Below are 24,822 nucleotides of genomic sequence, written 5' to 3'. Positions count from 1 at the left end.
GGTAGGTGGCTAGATAGTTCTTCAAATGCTCTACAGTCCATAATTCAAGGCACTTACAAGCTATTAAATGCTCACATCATTATGCTATAAGCCCTTAGTTATTCCTATGTTGTAGTTCATACCCTGCCATGGCTGAATTCTTTTTGCTGGAGTGGCTGAACAAGAAGTAATCCCTCAGTTCTCATATGTGTAACTGTGCAGAAAAAAAAAACCCATCTGGTTGTAGGCTGAGATACCCAAGGACAGAAATAGTAAGAGCTTGAGACACAGTGTTTCTACATTATTTACAACATCTCTGGGTATGCTAGTTAAGAGCAGGAAAGGCTTTTATTGTAAGCAATTATGTTTCATATCTATCTTAGTTATATTAACAATGTTTTGTACCTGAAGACAGTGAGTGAGTCTGAAGGAGAGAAGAATATGTGTTGGACTAGGTTTGGCCTTGCTGAGAGTGCTTATGTATGAGTTACTGTGTTTTTACTGCTAATACTGTTTTTTCTGAGTTGAAGACTTATGAGCAAATGTAACAGCATTTTAGTTCCACAAAGTAACTGTGAGAGAACTGCAACTTATTACTATTCCAGCTAGTGGGAATTTTGTGACAGTATGCAAGTATGGTCTTAAGCAATCTTTTTCTCCTTTTTCTGGTAAAACCAGTTCATAAAAATCTGAGATCATTATTCAGAGGTGGATTTAAGAAAGGTTTACTCTCTGCTGTCTGCCTGCACTGTCATTCTGCTGCTGTGGTCATATAATTGCTTCCTTTCAGAAAACAAACAGCTGCCAAGTCTTGAAATTTTGGTTAATTGCTTGGACCAGAAAGAGATTACGGTTCTCAAACTCCCTGAGAATTCAGTCATGCACCAGTGTGATGCATTCCTTCCCCTCCTCTCTACACACAGATTTCAAAGCAGTTACTGAAGCTCTAGCTAGTGACTAAAGTTAAAATGCAGAATCAGCATTTCAGAGCTAAAGCTCTGAAAGCCTAAGCAAGCATTTTATTCTTTCACTTTGCTCTGCAGATTTGCAAAAGTAATTGCAGTCTCAAATATTTTACATTGTGATGGGCTGTATCATAACTTCTTGAGGACTGGAGCATCATAGTGTTTTATGGTAAGGTTTTGTCTGTCAGCATCTGTGCTCCTTTGTGGACTGTAAAAATGTCTGCTTGAGCAGAATTTCCAGCTCTTTTGTGGTTAAATTCTGTAGCCGTACAGACCAGATTTACCTCTTAACTCTAAACTGAAGTTAAAAAATGCTCAACAGCCCCTCAGGAGATAGTTCATGGCAGAATATTGCTATTTCATCTGCGGTGAAAAATCTGTTCTGGACATGAGTCTGGCTGGAGGGAGAATTAGTACAGCATTCCTTCTGCTCTCCCACCACCTGGTATGCAGTATGGGCCTTCAAACAAGCTTTCAGCAGGTCTGCCAAGTCCCACTCAGATGGAAAATCCCTCGCTTCTCTTATTTTCTTTTTTTTTTTTCCCTACCTGATAGCATCTCTTTATTTATGAAAATGGAGACAAAATAGTTTTGAACAGTGCAGCATGAGAGGACACTGCTAACACTTAGCAGAGGCTGAAGAGTTGTTGGCAACCCACAAAATTCAGCTGTGGGGACTGAAGATGAGGCAGTAGTCCCTTCTGCTGCCAGCCCCAGGGTCTGCACAGAAAGAACCATAAGTGGTCCGAGGCTGACACACCAGCTAAGTCACCAGTTGCATGCTTCATTCTTGCAATGCTTATGAAACAATGATACTGTTATACTTGTTAACTTTGATACACTTACTTAAAAGCTGCAATCTAAGTGTCATTGTTTTAGCTAATCCAAATGTAATAGCTATTGTAACACATGTATTTTGATCACTCCACACTGATGTCATGTTCTCTCAGCCTGAAAGTCCAGATTTTGTTCCAACACAGCATTGCTTATCTGCATTCAGCTAAAAACAAAAGAAAAAGTGTACAGAAACAGGATCAAAATCAGTTCTTACTACATCAGGCACTTATTTTCTATTTTGGCTTGTTTCATACCAGCACTGAGTCTGGTAGACCCAGATCTATACAGTCCTGACTCTATCCCTAAAATCTGGGGCTGCTGCAACAAACAGGTTTTTCCTTTTTTATTTTTTTCCTTGTGCTATGTTATTTTGTGATGGATCTCTAAATATTAGTTAAATATCCAGTCATCCCCTCTGCCGGCTTTTGCAGCAAGGTGGAAATATGAATTTTACAAAGCACATCAAGAGCTGGCAGTCCTGCTGCTTCCCTCTCAGTATGCTCAGTATGCTCCCATCGAGCCCACGTGGGTGCTTCTCTGACCTGCTCTGTACTCTCAGCAGCATAAACTAAGCCCACAACAGTGGTTAAAATGTTTTCTGCTAGTTCAGTCCCCTGAGCCTACTCCTCCCAGAGGCAAGAGAGGCCTGGGCTGCACAAGGGGGTGGGGAGCAGAACACCAGCAAGGGGCTTTAAATCCGTCTCTTCTCTGCAGTTGTAGCTGAGGGTACAGTTACCTGACTTAGCCACTCTTGTCCAACAGCTGCTGCCATCTAAGGTTGCAGTCACTTCTGCTCAGGGACATGTTGGCTCTCCCCTGTGCCAGGAGCCATGCAGAGGTGGCAGCTCAGTGAAGTGCTCCTGCTATAAACCATTAACGTATATCTGTATAAATAACACATACATGTATGTGTAAAAATAGGTTTGTTTGCAGACAGGTCAGCTTGCAGACTTCAGAGGCCCAGGAGCTGAGAGCATGTACATATTGAAAAGGGAGTACAGAACTGAGGTAGCAGAAGAGGTGATAAAAATATTAATGTCAAAATGGAAACAAAAGAGTAAAGGCTTATTTCCTTCTGTGTTTAAGTTACAGGATGAAATACCTACAACGAACCAAAAGGGAAACATAAGCTCACCTTCAGTTTGATCCCATGGGCTGCTATCTCTTTCAGATACCAAATATATTTCCATGGTCATGGGCCACATATGAAATGAACAATTGAAGTATTTCTATTATGGGACAAATGAGCTGCTTCTTGTGTCAGGAAAGCAGAAGTTTGCCAGGCAGGAGTGCCAGGTAGGCACACTGGCCCTGTGAATTCAGTGCTGCTGAGAAGTGCCATGTGATGGGCTCGGCCTGACTGGAGTCGAGGGCCACGTGCCTCCCTCACCAGGCAGCACCACCTACCAGAGAAGGGGTCCTGATGGCTTTGCTGTGCCCCATCACCCCCAGACAAGGTCCATCCCCCTGCCCATGAGGGATGCAAAAGAGAATACCCAGACCTGCCAGAAGAAAATGTGAAGACAATTTCACGATATGAAAGACCACATTCAAAGGGCTTGTCAATATGAAAACACCCTAAAAAGCTGAGACTAATTAAAGAAGACAATGCACAAAAGGGAAGGCCTAATAAGCATGTGTGAGGATTATCTAAGTCAGAAGTCAGTTTGCTATAGATTAATTCTCCTTCAATTTACAACACGTTGTTGTCAGCTTGCCTCTCCCAGGAACTTTACCAGCCTTCTGAAATTTCTCAGGTAGGATCAATTCTAGAGCTGTATTTGCCAAAGATAGGAGGAAATGTAGGCAAGCATTGATAAGACACTGCACTAATGTGCAGGAGGTTGCTAAAAGTAGAACTGAGTTTTTTCTGCCTTGACTGGAATTCAGCAGATCAAAAGGTCAAGTAGTGATGGTCTCCAAGGACTTTTTAATTTACTGCAGGTTCTAGGATGTAAAATGCCTGTGACAGTGCTATCATGCTACTAAAGATCTAATGCTGTATCAGATTACTGGTCTGATTTAATTACCAATGGATAGCCTGTGGTGAAAAGGGCACCCTTACTTGTAGACCTGTAAATCCAGATCTTATTTTAAAACTTTTTTTGTTTTAATTAGAAACAGCAAATTTATTGAAAATGTATTTTTCTTCTGTTTAGAATGAACTTTGAATCTCACACAACGGCTGAGAAGATGGATGGGGGAAAAAAAAAAAACATATGGAAAAGTTGAATAGTTACCACTCTGCTCTGGTTTAAAATTAAAACAAATTGTAACCATTGTTTCCTGATGGGAAATTATATTTGTGGTTAGAGTTTGACTGGAAGTAAAACTAGATATAAACTTATATCCTCAGTTGCATAAATGAGACCAGGTTCAAACAATACTGTGCAGAAGGGTTTTTTATGTGGACAGTTGCACAATGAGAACAAGAAGCTGGGATAAAACAGGTAAAAGATGGGATGTCAATACACAGTAATTCTGTGTATAAAGAGGAAGTCGCAAAATAAGTTGATTGAAAACTCTGCAAATCTCACATCAAAGTCAGCCTAAACTATAACAAATTATTTAATAAATATCTGGACAAAGCAGAAAATAAGTATCTGTAGTAATTTGAAATATTTCCACAGAAATCACACTATTTGTGTCAACTACAATGACTGTATTGACTGGCTAGCACTTAACCCTTCTTGGAGGTGTAAAGATCTAACAAAGACTCTCTGTGTCTTCAGTTTACCTCACCCATTACTTCTTTTTTTCAGATGTACTCCCAAATCCCAACCAAAATTGGTGTTGTGGGTTGGAAATACAGGTTTGTGAATTGTTTCCTTTTGTTCAGCTACACTGTAATATAAAATATCTAGAAAGGGTCTGATTTCCTGCCCAAAATGCTTTATCTGCTGCAGCTTCTGTCTGAGTGATGGTGGTGTCATTTGAATGCTGTGTTTGGAAAGAGGGCTCTGAACACAGATACAATGAGAGCTCGGGGCAGGCACAACAGTTGCACTGCTCGCCATAATGACACTGAATATATTCAGTTTAGCACAAAAGATATGTGTTCAGTGTGTTTCCTCTGAGATAATAAAAGATTTAAATAACTGCAAGAGCTTATTTCATATATATTTAGACATTTTAGCAATTTTTAATACACTTGATTGTATATAAAATACAGACTTGGTTTCTTTTAAACAAAAAACAAGGAATCAGCATGATTTCTGATGTAGATTCATACAGGGCAATCTTGAAATACATCTTTAAAGCCTATGTTCTTACAGATACCACACTGTCAAATATCAAAGTTACATTAGTTGTAGATCCCTGATACATTTTCTTTAGCAATTGGGTTGCTTTAAAAATGAGTTCTGACCACAGTCTGCTTCTTGGGTGCTCTCCACACACCCTTAGGGCAGGCAAAAATTTTGTTCAGCTGTGCTTCAAATTTCATAATAGATATAATCCAGGTTAAAAATAACCTCTAATTAAAAACAATTGAGTAATATTGATGAGTGGAGGGGTGGAATGGTGTGCCTGTGATACAGAAACAAAATGAGCTGTGAGGAGGCAATACAAAAATAAGTTATTCTATTGTGAACTTCAGTGTTGCTGTTGAAGCATGTAGCAGAACTGAGCAATGTGAACTGCAACACCAGACTAGTAGAACCTTGTAAAAACTGGGCATAAGCCTAATTTGACAAAGTTTTTTTTAGCATATTGGTATGGTATACGCAATCGGTGACTGTAGTGATACTTATCTCAAAATTCAATGAAGCATAGAGCTAATATAGTATGCTATACTGCATACTATATTAGCAAGAGCTTGGTTATTTTTAAAATTTTATTTTATAGCAATTTAAACTGTTACTGCTCCAAATACCTTCTGTCATTCATTTAGGGAAAAGAAAACATTTTTAGAAATGCTATAACCTGGTATTGGGTTGTCATTCTTTTACTATGTCATATGGATGGATAAAAAATCTGTTGTTCAGAAATATGTACTATTACACAGAAAAGAACCCAAAGAATATGTTTTAGACTACTGAATTTATTCTGTCTGTGTATTTTTAATGTTGTAAGAAAATGTATGTGTGAAAGCAGCTCCCTGCTTTGCTTGAAATAGCATTTTTCCTTTTCAAATCAGTCTAAGAATAAAATAGTTTTCCTTAATTTTAGCAATTATATTTACAGTGGGAATTCCTGCTAAGTACTGTGGAAATTTAGATGTTGACAAATTTAAAATAATTCAATTACTACTTAATGCCTACTGGCATTTTTGATCAACAATCCCACAGCACTTTCCATGAAGTAGGCTCCAGGAATTAATTAATATATAATCAATACATTGCCTACTCTAGGGATTGAAAAAGACATCTGCTCTGTGCCAGGAATATACCTGACTGTCTCTTTGTTGTTTTATTTATTTAAAGGGAAACAAAAACTATTTTATCTAGGAAAAAACCCAGTGATAAATACTTAAGTAGATTAACTGTACATACATTTATTAAGACTCTGGAATGTTAGTAATATAGATGCAGCCTTCATAAGCTTGTGGTGATAAGCTTTTTTAAGAAAATTTGTGTATTACAAGTTACCTCAAAATTGCCAGCTTCAACAAACTACTACTAAAAATACTTTTTTTTAACCTAAAATTTGATACTTTACAATTAGAGGTTTTCTAAAGGGAAATATTTCTTTCCTAGAGATTTCTTTTAATCATTACTGCTTTTCCAAGGGTGCTGCCAGAATCCTCTAAAAATTCAGCTCAAACTTTCTGGATTTCATGTACAAAGGTTTTGAATGTAGCCCCAAAAAAATTAAGACAAACTGTTACATTTTGATTAATTTTTATCAGTATCACTGTAAGGCATGCCACCACACTGTATTAATTCTTGCCTATGGGACCAGATTTCCAGCTTCATGAAGCCTGTGAACTGAAGCAAATTTCCTTGTGTATGATTTAAGGCCTGACACAAGGATTAGCTGTTCAGATTCCTATGTAACACAACGTTTCATTCATTCTGCCCATCAAATCACTGGGTTGGAGTATGTATTCTGAGGAGACATCAGTTTGAGGGTAGATTTGAAGTACTTTTCATCATATCCATTTTAAGTATTTCCTGTTTCTCCACTTCTTCCAAATGTCAAGGTATTCCTGCATTTCGGAATATGTCACTCTGCAGTGGCATGCATAATCAAAATGGGGAACTGATGTGGCTTTTTTCTTTTTCTGTGTTATTTTTAATTCGAGTTCAGCAGACAGTTCACCATTCAGCTATACAAAGAGCTGATGGCAGAAGTGAGAGAACAGCATGGGAGTAGGTGTAAGTAGTAGAGGAGGAGCGAGGAAAGGGCTTCACACAGCAGCTCTGCTATCTGTAGTTGCTCTTCTGCCCATTTTTCTCCTCTACACCATAGCTGGCAGAAGGCAGGGAATAGCTGTACCTCACTAGCTGAGGTTCACAGTCTAGCATTTTAGCATGAATTGACTTCTCAGGCAATTAAAGGAAATGTGCTTGACTGTGAACTGGAAGAGTTCTGTTGTGGAAATGTCCCCAGGCAGAGGGGATGGCAGAACAAATAGGGTAGCAATGCATTAAACCATGGCAGCTGATTTCTGCTCTGTGCTTAGGTCACAGCTCTCCTAAGTGCACCACATGCTGAAAAATGTACTCCCCTGCTCAGTGAATGTTCCAATACTATATTTCCTTAGGGGCTAAAAGTTAGCATCTTCTTTCTGAATTGAATGCTGCTCATCTCCTCATTCTGACCTTCTCATATGTACCAGCTTCAATTCTGGAATTTACTATTTAGAACCAAAGAGCATTTTTTATAGAAGTGGGCTAGGACTTGGATATTTTCTAGGTCTCTCTTTTACCTTACAAAGTAAGGAGGAAGATGCAAATGTTAATTCAGGGGAAGGAATTTTGGGAAATGGGAATAATGCATTAAGAAAATGCCAACTAGGCTGTTTATTGGAAAGTCCATAAATAGGAATTAAGACTAACATTTCTATTATAAAAGGTTTTTGGTTTTTAACAGATGACTACCACAAGCATAAAATAACAGAACAAAGAAGCCTTTTACTTGAAGTAGTGTGAACAGAAGTTCAAAGTGGATTATAACTTTATTTTGCCTCTAAAGCAAAGAAGGAAACAGCCTAGATAATTAGGTAAAATAACCACATTGAAAATAAGTTATCTGAAAATTATAAAAGGCTTTCCAAACCAGAAATAGATTAATGCTAGCAAATGTACTCTGACTGTGCATTTTAACATATAACCTCAATTAATTTTGGGTAAAATTCTTGAACCTCACAACTCCAGCAATTAATAGAAGAAGTAGACTTGAAAGCACAAATATGTACAAAGGAAACCTAATTTTATTGGTTCACTGAATCTGAACAGTGTTGTTTTTGTAGACTTTGAAATACAGACATGCAAACATAAATGCAAACTGTTGTTTTGCATTTGCATGCAATTTATCACCTTTGAATCTTTTCTTCTGAGCACTATATTTATGGAGTTTTCTTAGTCCTCTAATGCATACATGATTGCAACATGTGAAGCTTTCTATTCTGGATTTTTTAAGACCTATTTACTCTAGATAGATTATGTTATTAAGACCTATATACTGTAATGTTTTTTAGTGCATTTTAAATTTTAAAAAATATACCAGAATAAAAGAGTAAATATTGTGTCCCTCAAAGCAAAGACTTGTATGTCAAATTAATCAGTATCTCTGAATGTTTAATGATAGTGATTGTATCTAATCTCAGTCAAGAGCTACAAATGAGTCACATACATTTATATAATTTATCTGATGGTAAAACATGATCTTTTACAAGGGGATGTGTTCAAATAAGGTAAAGGTTTTGCTGGTTACAAACAGCCTTTTTGCTCCTGTTTAAGTCCAAGCCATTGATGAAAGGAATTGGAGTGCCTCTAACCTATCTCAGAGGAAAAAAGAGTCAAGACTAATTTTTAGTTCAGATAATTGATTTAGTTCTTTATACAACAACCAAAATGTTTGTGCCAGCCCAAGGAGAAGGTAGGCACCAACAAGAAGAGAAGGTGACACCATCTGCTTCAGCAGCAGGGTGGATTTATGTGAGATTAAAGTGACCATGTAAACAGAGCCTTAGAAATGAAACCTGTTGGCTGGAAGAGTCTGTTTCCTCAAATAGATTAATGATGTGTTTATACTGAGTTAAGGGACAAGGGAATCCTTGACAAGCTGTGTCTGCTTTCTAGGTAAGAGGTGGCTCCACCTACTCATGCAATAGAAGCATTAGCATTTATAAGAATCTGTATAGGAAATAATAGGAAATAATCTATTAGGATAAAACTAAAGCTAACACACTGATTAAGTCAGAGTTCACAGCAACAGTGTCTTTCTCTGAAGGAAACATGAGGGAAAGTTTAGATATAAAGGTTGGATGAGTTCCCAGATCTTCATTCTTATCCCGAAAGACAGGCCTAAGAAAGTAGAGTCTGTATAAAAACAGACTCCTAGACAGATATGTGAGCAAGTAGATAGCTGAGTAGCACTAGAAAGAGAGAAACCTTTAAATTTTTCTAGACTTTATTTTAGGAAATGCAGGTAATTTTATTTTAAATCATTATCATATTATATATTGTGTAAATACACTTATTAAATGGAGCTACAAAGCTGGGCAATGGCAGATGCCAGAGCATTACATTCTACTGGTGTGTAATACTTGAAGACTGCAGTAGCTGCTCAGGATCATAGAATATTTCTTAGGCACATCCAGAGCAAAAGAGCATTAAACTAGGAAGCCATGCTAGGCAGATTGGAAGTTAGTGAAGCTGCTGTGGAAAGAGAAATCTTGTGATTGTTAACATTAGCCAGAGGCTCCCTGCATGTACTATGATGATGGGAAGAGTGGGTGAACCCTGAGCATTTCCCGTGGAGCCTCTTATGATAGCATTTGAGTTAAATCAGTATGTGGTGCAGCTGCTTCAAATAATTGAAAGAAGCAAGTCCAGCACCACTGCAATAAGTTAATGTTTAGCTGTCATGTAATGTTAAAATCTGTATTACTTGCTCAAGTCACAGAGGCTTGCCTTCAAAAGAAGTTGGATAAAATTATTTATTCTATTTTAAAGGTGCACATTACACTATCTTGAAGAATTCAGATTCTGCTATGTAGCTTTTCAATATTTTAATTTGTCTTATATATTCAGTCCTTATATGTCTAGAATTCCTGGATGCTTCAATCTTTGCAACCATTTTTTGTTTTTTCTGAGTTATGCTTAATGTGTAATAAGCTCCAAATTCTCATGGAATTGCAAGTGAATATAAGAAGGTATACTATAAAACCACATTTACCTTTTGATATTATGAGTGACGAACACTGCATTGTACAACTAGCAGTTGATTTCTATCTTATAAAACAAACCTGCATCACTAGAATAACATTTAGTGTTGTTATAGCTGGATAGGAAACTTAAGAATTAATAGGTAGCAATAAATCAGCATAACTTCTACTGCTTGGACTTGAAGATATACCAAAATTTTGGTGTGGGCCTACAAAAACGGATGATGTGTGAACTGCAGAATGGAAACATGTGAATGGAAAGGCTGTAATATCAATATGGCATGTTCTACCTGTGTGTTTTTTCTGCATCTGCCCCCCAGTCTTTAGAATATTCCTTTGGGTTTCCACATCCTGTGAACACCAGGTCATTGCATGTTACATGGTTCCTGTTACTGTCATGGCTTATGTGGCCTAGCTTTTCATGAGAGTTGCCTCTACTGAAGCTTAACCAGGAATTTAACAGGTAACTGAAAAAGGCTGAAACAACCTTATTTTTTAGCATTTAGCAAAGCCTGGGCACAAAGAGTACTTGAAGAAGAACTAAACATTTCAGTGCTGGAATAAAGCACCTGCTCTCACAGATGATGAAGATCTCATGTACTAAGTGAAAAATATATCCCCTAATGAACATATGCCAGGAGCTGTTTGGATCTAGATGTAACAGGAATGAAACATTTAGATCCTTGCCAGCCATATGGGACACCAACATTTCACAATTACTCCCAGCCTGTCATTCCAAGGCTTGGCATAGAGCACTGGATGAAGTAAGGGCTCGAGATTATTCAGCAAAATATTAAAATGTTCTGCTCTGTGGCCTCCTCTTGTGTTGCATGACCATAACCCAGCTAAACTTGTGCAACCCACTGAACTGTAGAGGGAGGTGATGCACAAAGCACAGCCATCTGGGCCTGCTGAATAGGAAGAGAAGAAAACCCTGCGAGAGTCACTGGCTGTTACTAAAACCAGGATTGCTTTTACAAGAGTGCCAAATCTTACTAATTAATTTTTAGATTTGTACTTCAGGGTGACTCTGGCTGTGATTATACAAAAAACAGTCACAGACTGTTCTTGAATCTTCAAGCACAGATCTCTAAATTCTTTGTGAGCTCCTTACATTTGGTTTCCACATACACATCTTTCCTTAAGAGTAAGACCTGCCAAAAAGTGTTAGCTTATCCTTGCAGTAGTATCTTGTGACTCGCCTTTTCATTAAAGCAGCATTCTTTGATAAGTGCACTGAACACCCAAAGCTGTAACATGCTGTTTGTATCATTTTTATCCCAACACCTTGGCATAATCTTTGTGCCTGAGGTCTCATAGACAAAAACCATCAGGACTGGAGACTCCCAGCTTCTGGCTTTGACTCTTCTAACACACTGCATTAAAAGAAATCACAATCAAGTCATAAAGACAAGAAGGCTGGGCAAAACCCAAACCTTGCATAAGAAAGGATGATTTTACTTGAACTTTATAGTGTTCCCACAAATTTCAATTGGACTGGGGCTTCCCACGATATATGAAGGGCTGAGAGATCCCCTGGCGAAGAAGAAATAGGTAATGTTTCTTCACTTTATGGCACTAATGTAGAATTATAGAATAGCTGGGCTTGGAAGGAACCTTAAAGATTACCTTTTTCCAACCCTCCTACCATGGGTAGGGACAACTCTCAATAGACCAGTTTGCTCAAAGCCTTGTGCTACCTGGCCTTCAACTGGGACATCCACAGCTTCTCTTTGGGCAACCTATTCTGTTTGCTCTTACCAACTTCATGCTAAGAAACATGCTCATCTGTGCTAATATGGGTCCAGGCAAACGCTCCTTCCTTATTTTGGAGGAACTACTCCTTTTTGGGATTTTGTAGGGGGCTTTTTGGGCGGTTTTTTGTTTGTTTGTTTGCTTGTTTGCTCGTTTGTTTTATTGTTGTTGTTTTGGGGTTTTTTTAAGTACTGTAAGGAGCCAGCAACTGGTTTTAATACCCTGCCCAGTAAATGACAGGAGCGTGTTTGCCATCAACGACCCGCGTTATTTATTAACTGACTTCTCCGTAAGCGTGCCCAGGCAGCGCCCCGAGCACTTTGTGGCAGACACGAAGGGAGCTCGGGGGCGGCAGTCGGCTCCGGGCGGCCCTGGAGCGGCAGAAGGGACTGGGACAGCCCCAGGGGCTCGGGCGGGCGGGGCTGGCCTCGCCGCCTCAGCCCCGCCTCGCTCCCTCGCGGCTGCTGCGTTCGCACCTCCGGCAGCGCCGTCAGGCGTGAGCGGCGGCTCAGGCGGCAGCCGCCCGCCCTGCCCGACGGCCGCCGGCTCTCGGCCGCCGCTGCCCGAGCAGCTCTTCCCCGCCGAGCCGAGCGGGGCCGGCGGCGCGGCTGCGGCGGCAGGCGGGGGAGCGCTCCTCACCGCTCCGCCTCCGACCGCCGCCCGCTGCGGGGATGTGTGATTGCCATGGCGAGGCGGCTCTTCCCAGGGGCCTGGCTGAGGAAGCCCCACTCCGCGCAGGTAGGCCGGCGAGAGGGACCGGTGCCGGCGCCCGTCCCTCCCCGTAAAGTTCCCTCCGGGGCGGGCGCCCCCCGCAGGGCTCTCGCCGCTCCCCCGGCCCGGCCGGCGCCGCCGCCGTTCCCCTCCCGCCGGCGCCCGGCGGCGCCCGGGACTCGGCTGCGCCGCGCCGCCGCCCGGCCGGCGGGAGGCGGCGGCGCCGGGCTCGGCCGGCGGGTGTCGGGCCGGGAGCAGGTGGCGGCGGCCTCGGGGCCGCGGCGCCGCTCGCCGCCCGCCCGCCGCTCGCATCGGCCTCTCCCGCCGCCTCGGGGCGCCGCGGCTCCGCGGAGCGGCCGCCGCAGGACCTGTTACGCGGCCCGCGGCTCCCCGGTCACGGCGCGGCCGGCGGGGCAGCGACACCTGCGGCGCTGCCGCGGCCCCGGAGCCCCGAGCTGTGCTCCGCGCCCCGGCTTTACACCTATCGCCCGTGCCGCGGGCATCCACCCGGTCAGCGCATGGACCACAGCTTGCAGGAGCAAGTCATGCCCTTTTTTGCGTGTCTTCTGAAAAATTAATGTCGGGCACTTTTCTTCTGCTGCTCCATGCATTTCCTTATATGTTCATAGACACACTTTTGAATTTCCGTATGCAGGTACATGTTTGCATTACTTCAGTTAGCAGAGTAAGGATGTTTTATTTGGAAGTACTGTGGCTGTTACGCTGTAAGGAAGTTCTGCGGTGAAATGTTAGAGTCATGATTTTTGTGGTAGCTTGAAGGTTTATCCACTGGGTTTCCCCTTATCAGCTGGGTTGTATTTTAACTAGATTGTAACTAAGGTGAGCATTTGTTGAGTTTGAGGAGATAAATAATGTTTACTTTTCTTATATATGCTGCTTATGTGTTTGTCATCTGTTGATATGCTTAGTGATCATTGGATTAAAAAAAAATAAACTTCATATTGGCGCATTTTAAAATCTTGAATGTCTGAATTTCTCCTTATTTGGAAAAGTTCCAGATGAGGAGAAATATTCTTCTCTTTCTAGAAGTACCTGGGGTGTGGTGTAATGTTTAATGAGAAGCATACAGATATCATTTTACCCTCTTTAGTATTTGTTTCATGGTACCAAAAAAGATTACTCTAGATCTATTTACTGAAGTAGACACTTGGACAATATTTGGATTCCCATGGCATAAAGTCTTCAATACAAATAAAAATTAATTCATAATCTATATGCTACCTGTCAAATTACCTGTTTGCCTCCTTTGCCTTGATAGTTTCTTATCATCATATGGCAGTATCTGATAATATTCTTCTCTACTCTTCTCAAAATTTAATTTAAGGCCTTCCAAGCAAGATACTTTATTTCAAAATCTGCTAAGAAACAAGAAGACTGCAAAATTATTTATTAGAAAAACCAAAGAAGTTAAATGTTCAACTCAAGATTTAAAAAAAAAATCTAATTGTGCTTTCTTATACTGAGAGCTGATTTTGCATATTCTACGGACTTGTATTAGGAGATCTAATATTGACTTTGTGACCTTAAACATATTTTTCTGTGTTAGTGAATGTATGTTGATATTTGATGCATCCACAGAACAGCAGCAACTATCAATATATTGGCTTTTCTTGTCACTGCATGTTACTGTTGGTACATGACAAATGTAGTCATGATTTACAGTGATTGCTGAGTGCTTTATTGAGATTTGTCTCCAAAGAAGCCAGTGCCCTCCAAGTAAGTGGTAGACTTAACTCACTGAGGGCTGTGAGCAAGATGGAAAGACTTGTGCAATGTTTCTGTGCAGCATTTCAAGTAGCACACCGGGGGAGATGTTTGTACAGTGGAAGGTTATCACTGAGTGAATTCCAGCCTTTGCTGGCTGGCGTTCCAGACTTCTTGAACATTATGTTGTGAAATTAATTGCCAGAACATCAGGTTCTGTCAGACAGAACTTAATACTTGTTCCAGCTTTTCTGCCCTAATAGGAGCAGGATATTATGAGCTGGGTTGCAACACCTATTCTATGGTAAATGTTCTCTTGATTTACACACGCTTTAGCTTTTGTGCAGAATGCAAGACCCATAGGTAATCAGTTGATGATCTTTTAGCCTAAATAAGATGTCCTGCCATGTGTCAGCTCATGTAAAAAGGAGCAGGGCACACTCTTAGCTATCTTAGCTCAGTCCAAAATTTAGTGTTAGGTTCTCCCTGAGTAAATGCTAAAGTCCTGACACTATAAAGAATAGTAACTCAGAAGTACAAAGCTTTGCCATTGCTTAGACTGCAATTCATGTAATAATAGTAAACAAAACAAAATACCCTAAAACCTGAAAAAAATTTAAACACCACTAAAGACCACAAAAATAATTTAATTGTATTTATAGGATTTTACAGTTGGGTGATTACCACTGGGATTTTGTTTGACAAGGAGAGTTAGTGTCCCAAATTTAAGGGACATTGCCCTGAAGTTTTTTTCTGATAGCTGTAGTTACCACTTGTATTGTGAGGCTGAGGACTAACCAGCAGGATTCTTTATGACAAAAATCATGTCAAGACCACTTGCATGTGTGGAAGTTTGACTTTATAGATTCTGGACCAAGTTTACAGACTCTTTAAAAATGCCTTGTGGACTTCAGTAGTATACAAGAGACTGTCTTTGAAGGGCCAAAGAATAAGCAAGTTTAAAGCCCCATATAGCAGAAATTTCCTAAATAATCTCTTTGCTCTAAGATTTTAATCCCTTCTGCTCTGTTTGACCTTTAAAGGAGAGATGTCCCATTTTCCATCTTGGTCATTATTTTATTTCAAAAGATACCTCAGCTCTGTTTCCTCACTTTGGTTACTCAGGATACAAAATAACTCAAGACACTGGCATAATCATAAGCATGCACTCTCTGCTTTTAAAGATGTGAATGTGTCCTGTTCATGGCATCCAAAACAGTGTGGGCTAATGCTCTCAGACATCATGTCAGCCTACCTGAAGTGCCTCCTGTGAGAGACAAATCAACCTGAACAGAGAACAAAACAGAATTTCTAACATGATTGGCCTACTTTTTTTCATCTGTCCTTTTCTATTGCAAGCAAGTAAGACAAATGGAGCGAGCAACTCAGATTTGAAGAAGATTACTACACTATGGTTATGTGTAATACTTTCCAGAATTGAGCTCTCTGTACTATTAAACAAAGAAACACCTTCATACTCTTTAACCATAAAAGTGTTTTAAATAAAAACGACACTCACCAAAAATCTGTCAAGTTACGTTACATGTTGATTCACTACTCTCCATATGCTTTGGAGTGCATCCAGGCTTGAGTTTTGCCAGAAGTGGTTTTCCAGTTCTATTTCAGGGGATGAATGTCTAATTATTATTCAGTGCATATGACTTAGCAGAATATACAAGTGATGGAAGAAGTTGAATCTGTAACATCAAGCATTGCAAGTGCTTCCCTCATTCTTGCATTCCCTGGCTCATGTTTAAGTCTTGATGGAAGAGTAAAGTTGAAAAAAGGAACTGTTTCCTTGTTTTGACCACTTTCTTCCTTTTTTTGATAATTTTGGAACTCTCAGTCATTCTGTTGCCTTAAAAATGTTCTTAGGACAAGTTTCCTGGCAGTTTGTCACAGTTTCAAACGGAGTCCATCTCTGTGTGTTGTTCCCTAAATGCTGCCTGGGACTTCTTGCTCAGAAACATGTTCCAGTGCTCTGCACAGCAGTGTAAGTCCTTGTGCTCAGGGTGCCTCCCCCGTGTGACCAGACCAGCACAGTAAAGCCCTGTCCCCTCATGAGGACAGCGTGTGCCTGTGCCAGGTGAAGTGAGCTACGTGTGTCTATGCTCACAGGCCCATTCTGGGGAGAAAATTAAAATTTGGTAGGGGAATGTATGGGAAGAAATCAAATAATGATCATGCCTTTTGCTGGACTTGATGAGGAAGTCCTTATCAGAAAAGTAATTCCCTTTGAAGCAGAGAGTGGAACCTTGATTGTCTGTAAGCAGAGGGATGCTGTTGTCCATGTTCTGAACTGGCTGGGCAGCTTCTGCAAGTCAAAAGCTGCATGACTCCATTGGCACAGTGCTGAGCTCAAAATAAATCTAGCTTCTCTGCAACTTCCTGCCAAATACATGATGTAGTCAGATGGCATTTGGGGAGGATTTTCACTCTCAAATACATTCTCTTTCTGCCTAAGGAGGAGGACAAATATATACAGTGTCCATACTGGGAGAATGGTCAATATTCTGCAGTGGTCCTGAGGCCTGCAGGCTGCTGCTGGTCTCTGAGGTTGTACTAAATGGAGACAATAATCCAAAATTTCATTAAACAGCACTTTGGTTTAAAATGTATTATAAAGGTTCATGGAAGGATTTAGCAGGAAACACTGAGGAATGAAGAGGGCTTGTTGTCCCAGAAGCTTTGGTTCCCAAGCAGTTTTTATACATGAAACAGCTTTCCCTAAAATTGTCAGTTTTATTTCTGTTGATCTTCCGCAGATTTTACCAGTAGTTTCTGTGCTTCATGTTCTGCTACGTAACAGGGCTTTTAGAAATAGCTTTAAAAAACTTCAAAATTATAAAATCTGTCTCTAAAAAAAAAATAACACTGGAATAAAAAGTTAATTGTAGCTCTCTCCTTTTTTAACCAGGTAGTTTTAAGATTGTCAAGTGAGTATGTGTGAAGGCGTGAAGGAATAGAGATACACATGTCAGCTTTATGGATTGGAATCACCTTTGGGTCTTTTGAAACTGACTTTTTCTGGATTTTTTGTTTCCAAGAGAAACAGTATAATGCATGCTGGTTGTTATATTTTAATAAATACTAATAAATTAGTCTTTCTGGTTAAAAAACATGCTTATTTGCATCTGCTGCAGTTCTGTGTATGTCTGTGATGGCAGAATTGATCACAATTACTGCCTTTCTTGGAACCTTTTCCAAACATAAGGAATAATTTCTCCATAATGAACAGTCAAGCTGGGACGTGTCAATTTGGAAAAGAGATCACAGGGAGGTGTGTTATGGAGGCCTACAAAGTCATGTCAGATGGGGACAGAGATTGTTCACTCTTCCATTACATGAATTAGGGGTTCTCAAACAAAGCTAATATGAATCAGACTTCAGCAAAAGAAAATGCAGCCCCTGACCTTGGTAGTGGATAGTAAATCTGTGAATTAATTGCTAAAGTTTGTTGTGGATGCTAACAGCTTATGTGGATTTTGAAGGTAATCTGGGTAAATTAGTGAAAGATAAATGATTTGAGATTTACTAAATATAGAATATCACATCTGGCTTAGCAAGTTCTTCTAGAGGAAACTAGGAGCACATTTGGTGTATGTAATATATGTTATCAGTCTTCTGTAGCATCTTTTTATAGCTCTTGCTGAAGATCAGGATACGGATAGAAATGGATCTTATACTGACCAAATATAGCTGCTCTCATGCTCTTACATCCTGCTGCTAAAGCTGATCCTGATCTTCTAATTAGCTTCTGATCCTGATGTGAATATGAAAATCATCCTGTTAGCACACCAGACTCTGAGGAGGAGGGAAAAAAAAAAAAAAGGAAAAGATCAAAACATCCCTCCTACTTTGTAAGACATTCAGTTCTTAATTTATAAATAGTTTTTCCTTCTGCCCCTGTGAAAACTCTATATGTGAGGCCACAGAACAACAGGAAAGTCATGCATACAGTTGTGGGAAGGTGAAGGTGAGGCTACTACATAAGAATTTTATTTGCATAATTTATGGTGTCATTTCAAGGAAGGAGTGGGAGACTTTAGCATATGGAACCTGACCCCGATATCTATTCTGCTAATTGTATTTCTATATTGCATATTGACACATTAGCACAGATTATTTTTTGACCAAATTCCTGGTCTGTTGAATTTGATTTACCATGAATGGAACATAAGTAACTGGTCTTAGAGAAAAATGCACTTAATTGAGCTCTTAGTTTATTATTTTGATCAAATTGGTTCCTCAGTCTGGCTTGCCCTGTGAGGGTCTGATACCTTTTCTTCTATTTATTTGTATCTCAATTTTCCTTCCACTTATGTCAAACTGACCTCCCCTGTCAGTTCTGGTCACTGAAGCAAATGTTCCATATAATGCAGTCTGCTTATTTTATCACTATGGAAGTCAAATTCCTTAGAGATGAAATAGTAAATGATTTTTAGTAAATGAAATAGTAAATTTACTGCTGCACAGTGAATTACAAACAATATTTTCTCTTTGTGTGCTCTAGGTCCGTCTGTCATACGTGCGGATCAAGTATCTCTTCATCTCCTGGTTGGTAGTGTTTGTTGGCAGCTGGATTATGTATGTTCAGTACTCCACCTACACAGAACTCTGCAGAGGACACGACTGTAGGAAAATAATAGTAAGTGTATTTAGTATAGCTTTCTCAAGTGTTTGACTAACTCACTCTGTGCCACATGTGATTTAATCAAATTCTCATGTTCCATCATGCTGATGTAAGATTACAACTTCAGTTACAGATAAAACCAGTTGTGTCTCTTAACAATATTTTGGCATAGGGTTATTAAAATTTTTTCTTAGGTTTTCTTTCAAGACTCAGGTGTTGGAAAAGATACAGTTGTTGCCTCCTTTGCTAGGCAATTTATTAAACATTTTTCCCTTGTTTGTTTCAGTGTGATAAATACAAGACTGGTGTTATTGATGGATCAGCATGCAGTAGTCTTTGTGCTAAAGAAACATTGTATTTTGGAAAATGTTTGTCAACAAAGCCTAATAATCAGGTAAGGCTTTACTCATCCAACGTAGTTTTATTATTTCACACTGAAATGTCACTGTCTGGAACATCAAGTAGACCTTCATGTCAGCAAGCTGAATCTGTTTAATACAGATTATCTCAAATTTATTTGCTATGACAGGCAGAGCGTGTGTGTGTATATATATATATATATGCCCCCACATAAATACACACACACACACACCTATACAAAGAAGATACACTGTAATACAAATTAATATACATATTATGCACCTATATGCAATAATAGAAATTAGTCCTGTATATAGAGGGGTATATGGCTCTTTTATACTACATGTATTTTGGAAACATATACAATATATACTAAATCCCTCCACAGTTTGCCAGACTGTGCACACACTGTACATCTTCTCTGCTACCCTGCATCACCAACAGAAGCAGCAGCCTCATGACAAGCTGTGCAGGTGGCAGTGGTGCCAGTCTGCTGTCGGGGAAGCTGTGTGAGTTCGGACAGCGCAGCGTCTCCCAAGTACCTGCAGCAGTGGGCTGCCTTTGGAGCTGCCACTGCTCAAATTGCCACATTCATTGTCTGCACAGCATTCCTTTCTGATTTGTGTTGACTCTTAAAACAATGGTTGGATTACAGGTGGTCTTCAGATGGACTTCTACTGTGTTTTATACCTTTTCCCCCTTCTTCTGCATAGATTTATTTAGGAATCTGGGGAAATCTGCAAAGTGTTATAAAATGCCAGATGGAAGACGCTGCTCAACTTGATTTTGGTACTGATCCAGAACCAAGGAAGGAAATAGTCCTATTTGATAAACCAACAAGAGGAACCACTGTTGAGAAATTCAAAGAAATGGTGTATGGTCTTTTTAAAGTAAGTACATTGTAATGTATTCTATTTTGACAGAACTGCTTGTTTTCTTGAAGCTGGAGAGAACACCCTGTTATATGAGCCTTGTTCAAGGATATGCTAGAAAAATGATCAGCACAAAAATAGTTTTTCCCAGAGGTGCTTATCTCGAAGTTTGAAGTAATTAATTATCAGGGCTTTTTCCTTTTGATATGATGGAAGCTGGAATTCATCTTGTATGTCTATAGACTTTGCTAGTATTGGTATAGAAAACAGGATGCAAGGCTGATGTCAGTTGTCATGCGTTACACCAGCTTTGTCTCTAACAATGGTGAGCAGGTGCGTTAGGGTAGTTCCTAGCAAAATTTGGGAAAATTTGGTCTGCCTAGTTGAAAATGGAACAGTTCTGATTCCAGCAATGGCTTTTTTCTCTGTAGTCCTACAATGGAAGTGGTTACATCAAAAAACAAAACTAAGCACTTCAGTGTAATTATGGGATTTGTATTCAGTTTTGTCTTGGTACCCTTAATAATTGGACAAAATGTAATTCATAACATTATTCTTCTACATTTGTAAGGTCTAATCAACTGAAAACCAAACCTGATCTAAACTTTTGAATTCTGCATACTTTTTCTTAGAAACATTGAACAAGGTACTTGATGCAATTTTTCTAAAGACTGATCCAATTAAGACCAACGATGGAACCTCTGCAGACAGCTGATGGCTGGTCCTGTTACATCCCTAACCAATGAAAACCAGAATATACCCAGTTATTCCTATTATTCATAGAAGGAGAGTAACAGGAGGTGGAGTGACAGATGGATTTGGAGTAGTTAATACAGTCATACTTAATCTTTTTCATTTGTTGCTTTCAGGCAAAACTGGGTGAACAAGGAAATCTTTCAGAACTGGTTAATCTCATCCTGTCTTTTGCTGATGGAAACAAAGATGGAAGAGTCTCTTTGCCAGAGGCAAAATCTGCATGGGCACTCCTGCAGCTAGAAGAGTTTCTGTTAATGGTGATCTTGCAGGATAAAGAACATACTCCCAAGCTGATGGGTTTTTGTGGGGATCTCTATGTGACCGAAAGAGTTGAATATACCTCCCTCTATGGAATCAGCCTTCCATGGATTATAGAATTCCTCATTCCCTCTGGCTTCAGAAGAAGCATGGACCAGTGGTTCACTCCATCCTGGCCAAGGAAGGCAAAAATAGCTATAGGGCTTTTAGAATTTGTGGAAGATATTTTCCATGGACCTTATGGAAACTTTTTAATGTGCGACACAAGTGCCAAAAATTTGGGATATAATGATAAGTATGATTTGAAAATGATGGACATGAGAAAAATAGTGCCAGAAATTAATCTAAAGGAAATAATTAAAGATCGTCAGTGTGACTCAGATTTGGACTGCACTTATGGTACAGACTGTAGAACATTATGTGACCAAAGCAAAATGAGATGTACCACTGAAGTAATTCAGCCAAACTTGGCAAAAGCTTGTCAGCTCCTTAAAGACTATCTGCTTCGTGGTGCTCCTTCTGATATCCATGAAGAACTAGAGAAACAGCTGTACTTGTGCATTGCTCTTAAAGTCACAGCAAATCAGATGGAAATGGAGCACTCTTTAATACTCAATAACTTAAAAACTTTACTGTGGAAGAAGATTTCTCATACAAATGATTCGTAGCTTCTCCACCAGCAGAAGAGAATAGTGATGCCTGCCATTAGAGTTGGCCTGAGACATTTGGCAAAAACAATCTGCACCTTTTTAAAAAGGTATTTCTTTAGTCAGATTTTGTTAATGGTTCTTTCAGTCCTGCCCTTCAGTCAGTAACACAGGACAGGGCTTCTCAAAGAATGAACATGCCTGAGTGACCAAGCAAAGGCCAGAAGTCCTTCTGGTGTTCAGTGCTGTGTTACAGAAACAAGAACTCTGCATGCTTGACTGTTCTGTGCACTTTGTCAGATCTTGAACAGAATGTAAGTGTTCACTGTGCCACCACATCAGCTGAGGGAACATCTTCCATTTCTGTGAAAAACATTGCTCACTTGTGAAATATCTGCAGAGCATTTTTTTTCCTAAGTAGTTTTATGAAGAATCACCACTACTATAAGTAATGTGTCCAAATCCAAGCTGCTGTTATGAATAAACTGAACTGTGAGACTGAAGTTTACTAATACCTTGGCATGGCAGAATTTGCACATGAAATACTTTTTAACTGTGGAAAATTAGAATGATTCTAGAATGGATAGGTTGTAATATGAGACAAATCAGATTCTGTTTACACGTTGTTACCTCATGCTTACATCTTTAATGTTTAAGTAGTTCAACATTTTTAATTGAGTCATTATATGGTGAGCCCTGTGGGAGCCAACAATTTTAGAATATTATTTCTTAAAGTCATCTATATGGTTTTACAGCAATACCAGCATCTGTTTCAAAGACTTCAGTGGAAACCTTTAACCCAAATTAAGCTGTAGCAAACAGTGAAAAGCAAGGACTTTGTGGACTAAGCTATAGTAAAAAAAAATCAATTTTTAAAAATACTGAATAGCAGATGTGTCCAACCAGTTAAAAATGAAAGTCTGCATAGTGCAGGAATCTGCTGTATGACATGAGAAACAATTAATACTTGTGGATAGTCTTGCCTCTTAACTGTCCCTCTACATTTAGCTACAGACTTGTACTTCAATACGTAAGCAAGAGCTAGACCTGAATTTTAGGACAGAAGCTGGATTGTTCAGGATTGTGCAATATTGCTCAAATGGGAGCCTATGAGATAATTTTCAGCTCATTCCTTGCTGTTACTAAGTGAGCTGCAGTGTGATACTATTCTTTTTTTCTAGTAGCATCTATGAGTCACTGTTAAGACTCAAGTCATGAGTAAACAAACATCACCTGATACTAGCACTCCACAAAGCATGACCACTTTACCACCTTTAATCTGCACCCTTGTATTTTTCATATTTACATCTGTGTTCATAACTATGCAGAATTGGATGTCCATAATACACCTGAATTCAATACTTACCTGTTGAATGTTTAACTTATAAATGCTTTAGGTATAGAGTTGTTCAGTCTCTATGATTTTAATGGCAGTCATCTGTATACTTCTGTGTCCTGGCCCCTTAATTCATTTTCAGCAGAAGTAAGAACAAGGTTTGAGTATTTGAAAGGTTAACTGCTCTAGGTATCCCATCTTAAATGCATTCCTAGAATGATGATACTGAAATACAGACCACAATAAAGTAATTTCTTCATACCAAATGTAGTAATATGCAGCTTGGGTTAAGATAGTTTTGTGAACATCAGCCTTTTCATTTAAGAAATGCTATGCTCATGCTAATTATTGTCTTGAACTTGCTAATGTGCTCCAACTATGAACAAGTAAGTATTTGTAACCAGCAATACACTAAAAGTGTAAAGTGGTCATGTTCTTGTGAAAAAAATCTGACAGTGACTGCTATCTGGGCAGAGATTACTTAATAATGCCCAACATCACTGGGTATCTTAACTGGAGAATATGTTTAATAGTGCGGTTTGCTGTACACAACCTTCATTTTTATTACTGTTGCTTTCATTGGGAAAAAAAGTATACTTTTGTTTACAATAAATCACAGGCCTCTTTTTTTTCAGTAACAGTATTTATACCAAACAAGTATCTTAAAGCAAAACATTCCTCCATCTAGTCTACTTTACTGGTGTTTAAACTGTGCAGTTTCTCTAAGTCTAGTAGAAACCCAATGGCACACAGAAGTGCTTGTGAAACTGAGGAGGTAAAGGACCAGGGCAGGACAAGGCTGGTGAGGAACATTTCCAGGTGGCTCAGCCTGCAGAGGGAAATACAGACTGGGCTCTGGGTGGGAGCCAGCCTTTAGGATAAGGAGATGAAAGCTGGTGATTGGTGAGGTGGATGGACACGGAGAAGGAAACAGAAGACTGAGGAAGTGTAGACTGGCATCAGGGGGAGGGGAGGGAGTGTGAGGGTATAAAAGCCATGGGCTGCTCCTCAGAGGGACCATCTCCATTTGTTCCTGCACCAGGAATAAACTGCCTTGTGGAACCAGATAGTGTGGGCCCTGCTAAGGGAACCCTAGGGGTGAACTGGAAGGGAACATGGTCTGGTGAGTGTGTGGAGAGTCAAGGGGAACGGCTCTGGGGCTCTGGTGTGTAATTACCAGGGAGTCTCATTAATGTTTCCTTAAGGCCTCTGTACCTACCCCCTATATACAACTTAAAGTGAATTCTCTTATCATGTAAATAATGTGAAGTACTCAGTTCAAGACAGTACCTGTTTCAGTAGCAGCCAAAGCTTGGAGGTGACAAGTGCCTGAAAGCCTAAGGTTACCTTTGGGCAGAGGCTTTAGAACCTACTGTGACTACTCTTGCTTTTTCCAAAGCTACATCCAGAGTCCCCACCCCCCGACATGAAGTATGCTGAAAGAGTTGTAAAATACAGGTACAGCCTTAAAAAAAAAATTAAACCTTTCTCTAGTTAGAAGCAGTAAAGTCTTATACTTAGTCCTTGATACTAACCATGCTAAAAATTAATTGAATTGACTTCCTCCTTCTTATAGAAGTAATTCTGATGCAGTAGCCTTGGTCTTTGAAGTCTGTCACCTCTCTTCTCTGTGAAAACTCAATTCACATAGTA

General features: G+C 39.7%; 1 protein-coding gene across 2 annotated transcripts; it reads left to right on the top strand.

Moving 5' to 3' along the window:
• Nucleotides 1-12,369: 12,369 nt before the first annotated feature.
• On the top strand, nt 12,370-23,782 carry DIPK1A (divergent protein kinase domain 1A). 2 transcript variants are annotated; one of them, XM_021526137.4, is made up of 5 exons: nt 12,370-12,609; nt 18,821-18,955; nt 19,227-19,334; nt 20,014-20,190; nt 21,042-23,782. In XM_021526137.4, the coding sequence occupies exons 1-5, from the start codon at nt 12,556-12,558 to the stop codon at nt 21,852-21,854; spliced, it is 1,287 nt and encodes a 428-aa protein (XP_021381812.2). In that variant the 5' UTR covers nt 12,370-12,555; the 3' UTR covers nt 21,855-23,782. The 2 variants fall into 2 exon arrangements, with proteins under 2 accessions (XP_021381812.2, XP_085442591.1); XM_085586465.1 differs by lacking the exon at nt 12,370-12,609 and adding an exon at nt 13,032-13,237 and having other exon boundaries at nt 21,042-23,435.
• Nucleotides 23,783-24,822: the final 1,040 nt, after the last annotated feature.

The sequence above is a fragment of the Lonchura striata genome, chromosome 8, assembly GCF_050655825.1.
Source record: "Lonchura striata isolate lonStrDom1 chromosome 8, ASM5065582v1, whole genome shotgun sequence".
NCBI classification, from domain to species: Eukaryota; Metazoa; Chordata; class Aves; order Passeriformes; family Estrildidae; genus Lonchura; species Lonchura striata.
Note: the sequence above shows the minus strand (reverse complement) of the source record. Positions and strands in the feature narration are given on the sequence as shown.

Coding starts and splice junctions, on each gene's coding strand:
- DIPK1A (XM_085586465.1), top strand. CDS start 13,160: ATGTCGGGCACTTTTCTTCTGCTGCTCCATGCATTTCCTTATATGTTC. Junction 13,238..18,820: donor TTTTGAATTTCCGTATGCAG/GTACATGTTTGC, acceptor TGTGTGCTCTAG/GTCCGTCTGTCATACGTGCG. Junction 20,191..21,041: donor TGGTGTATGGTCTTTTTAAA/GTAAGTACATTG, acceptor TGTTGCTTTCAG/GCAAAACTGGGTGAACAAGG.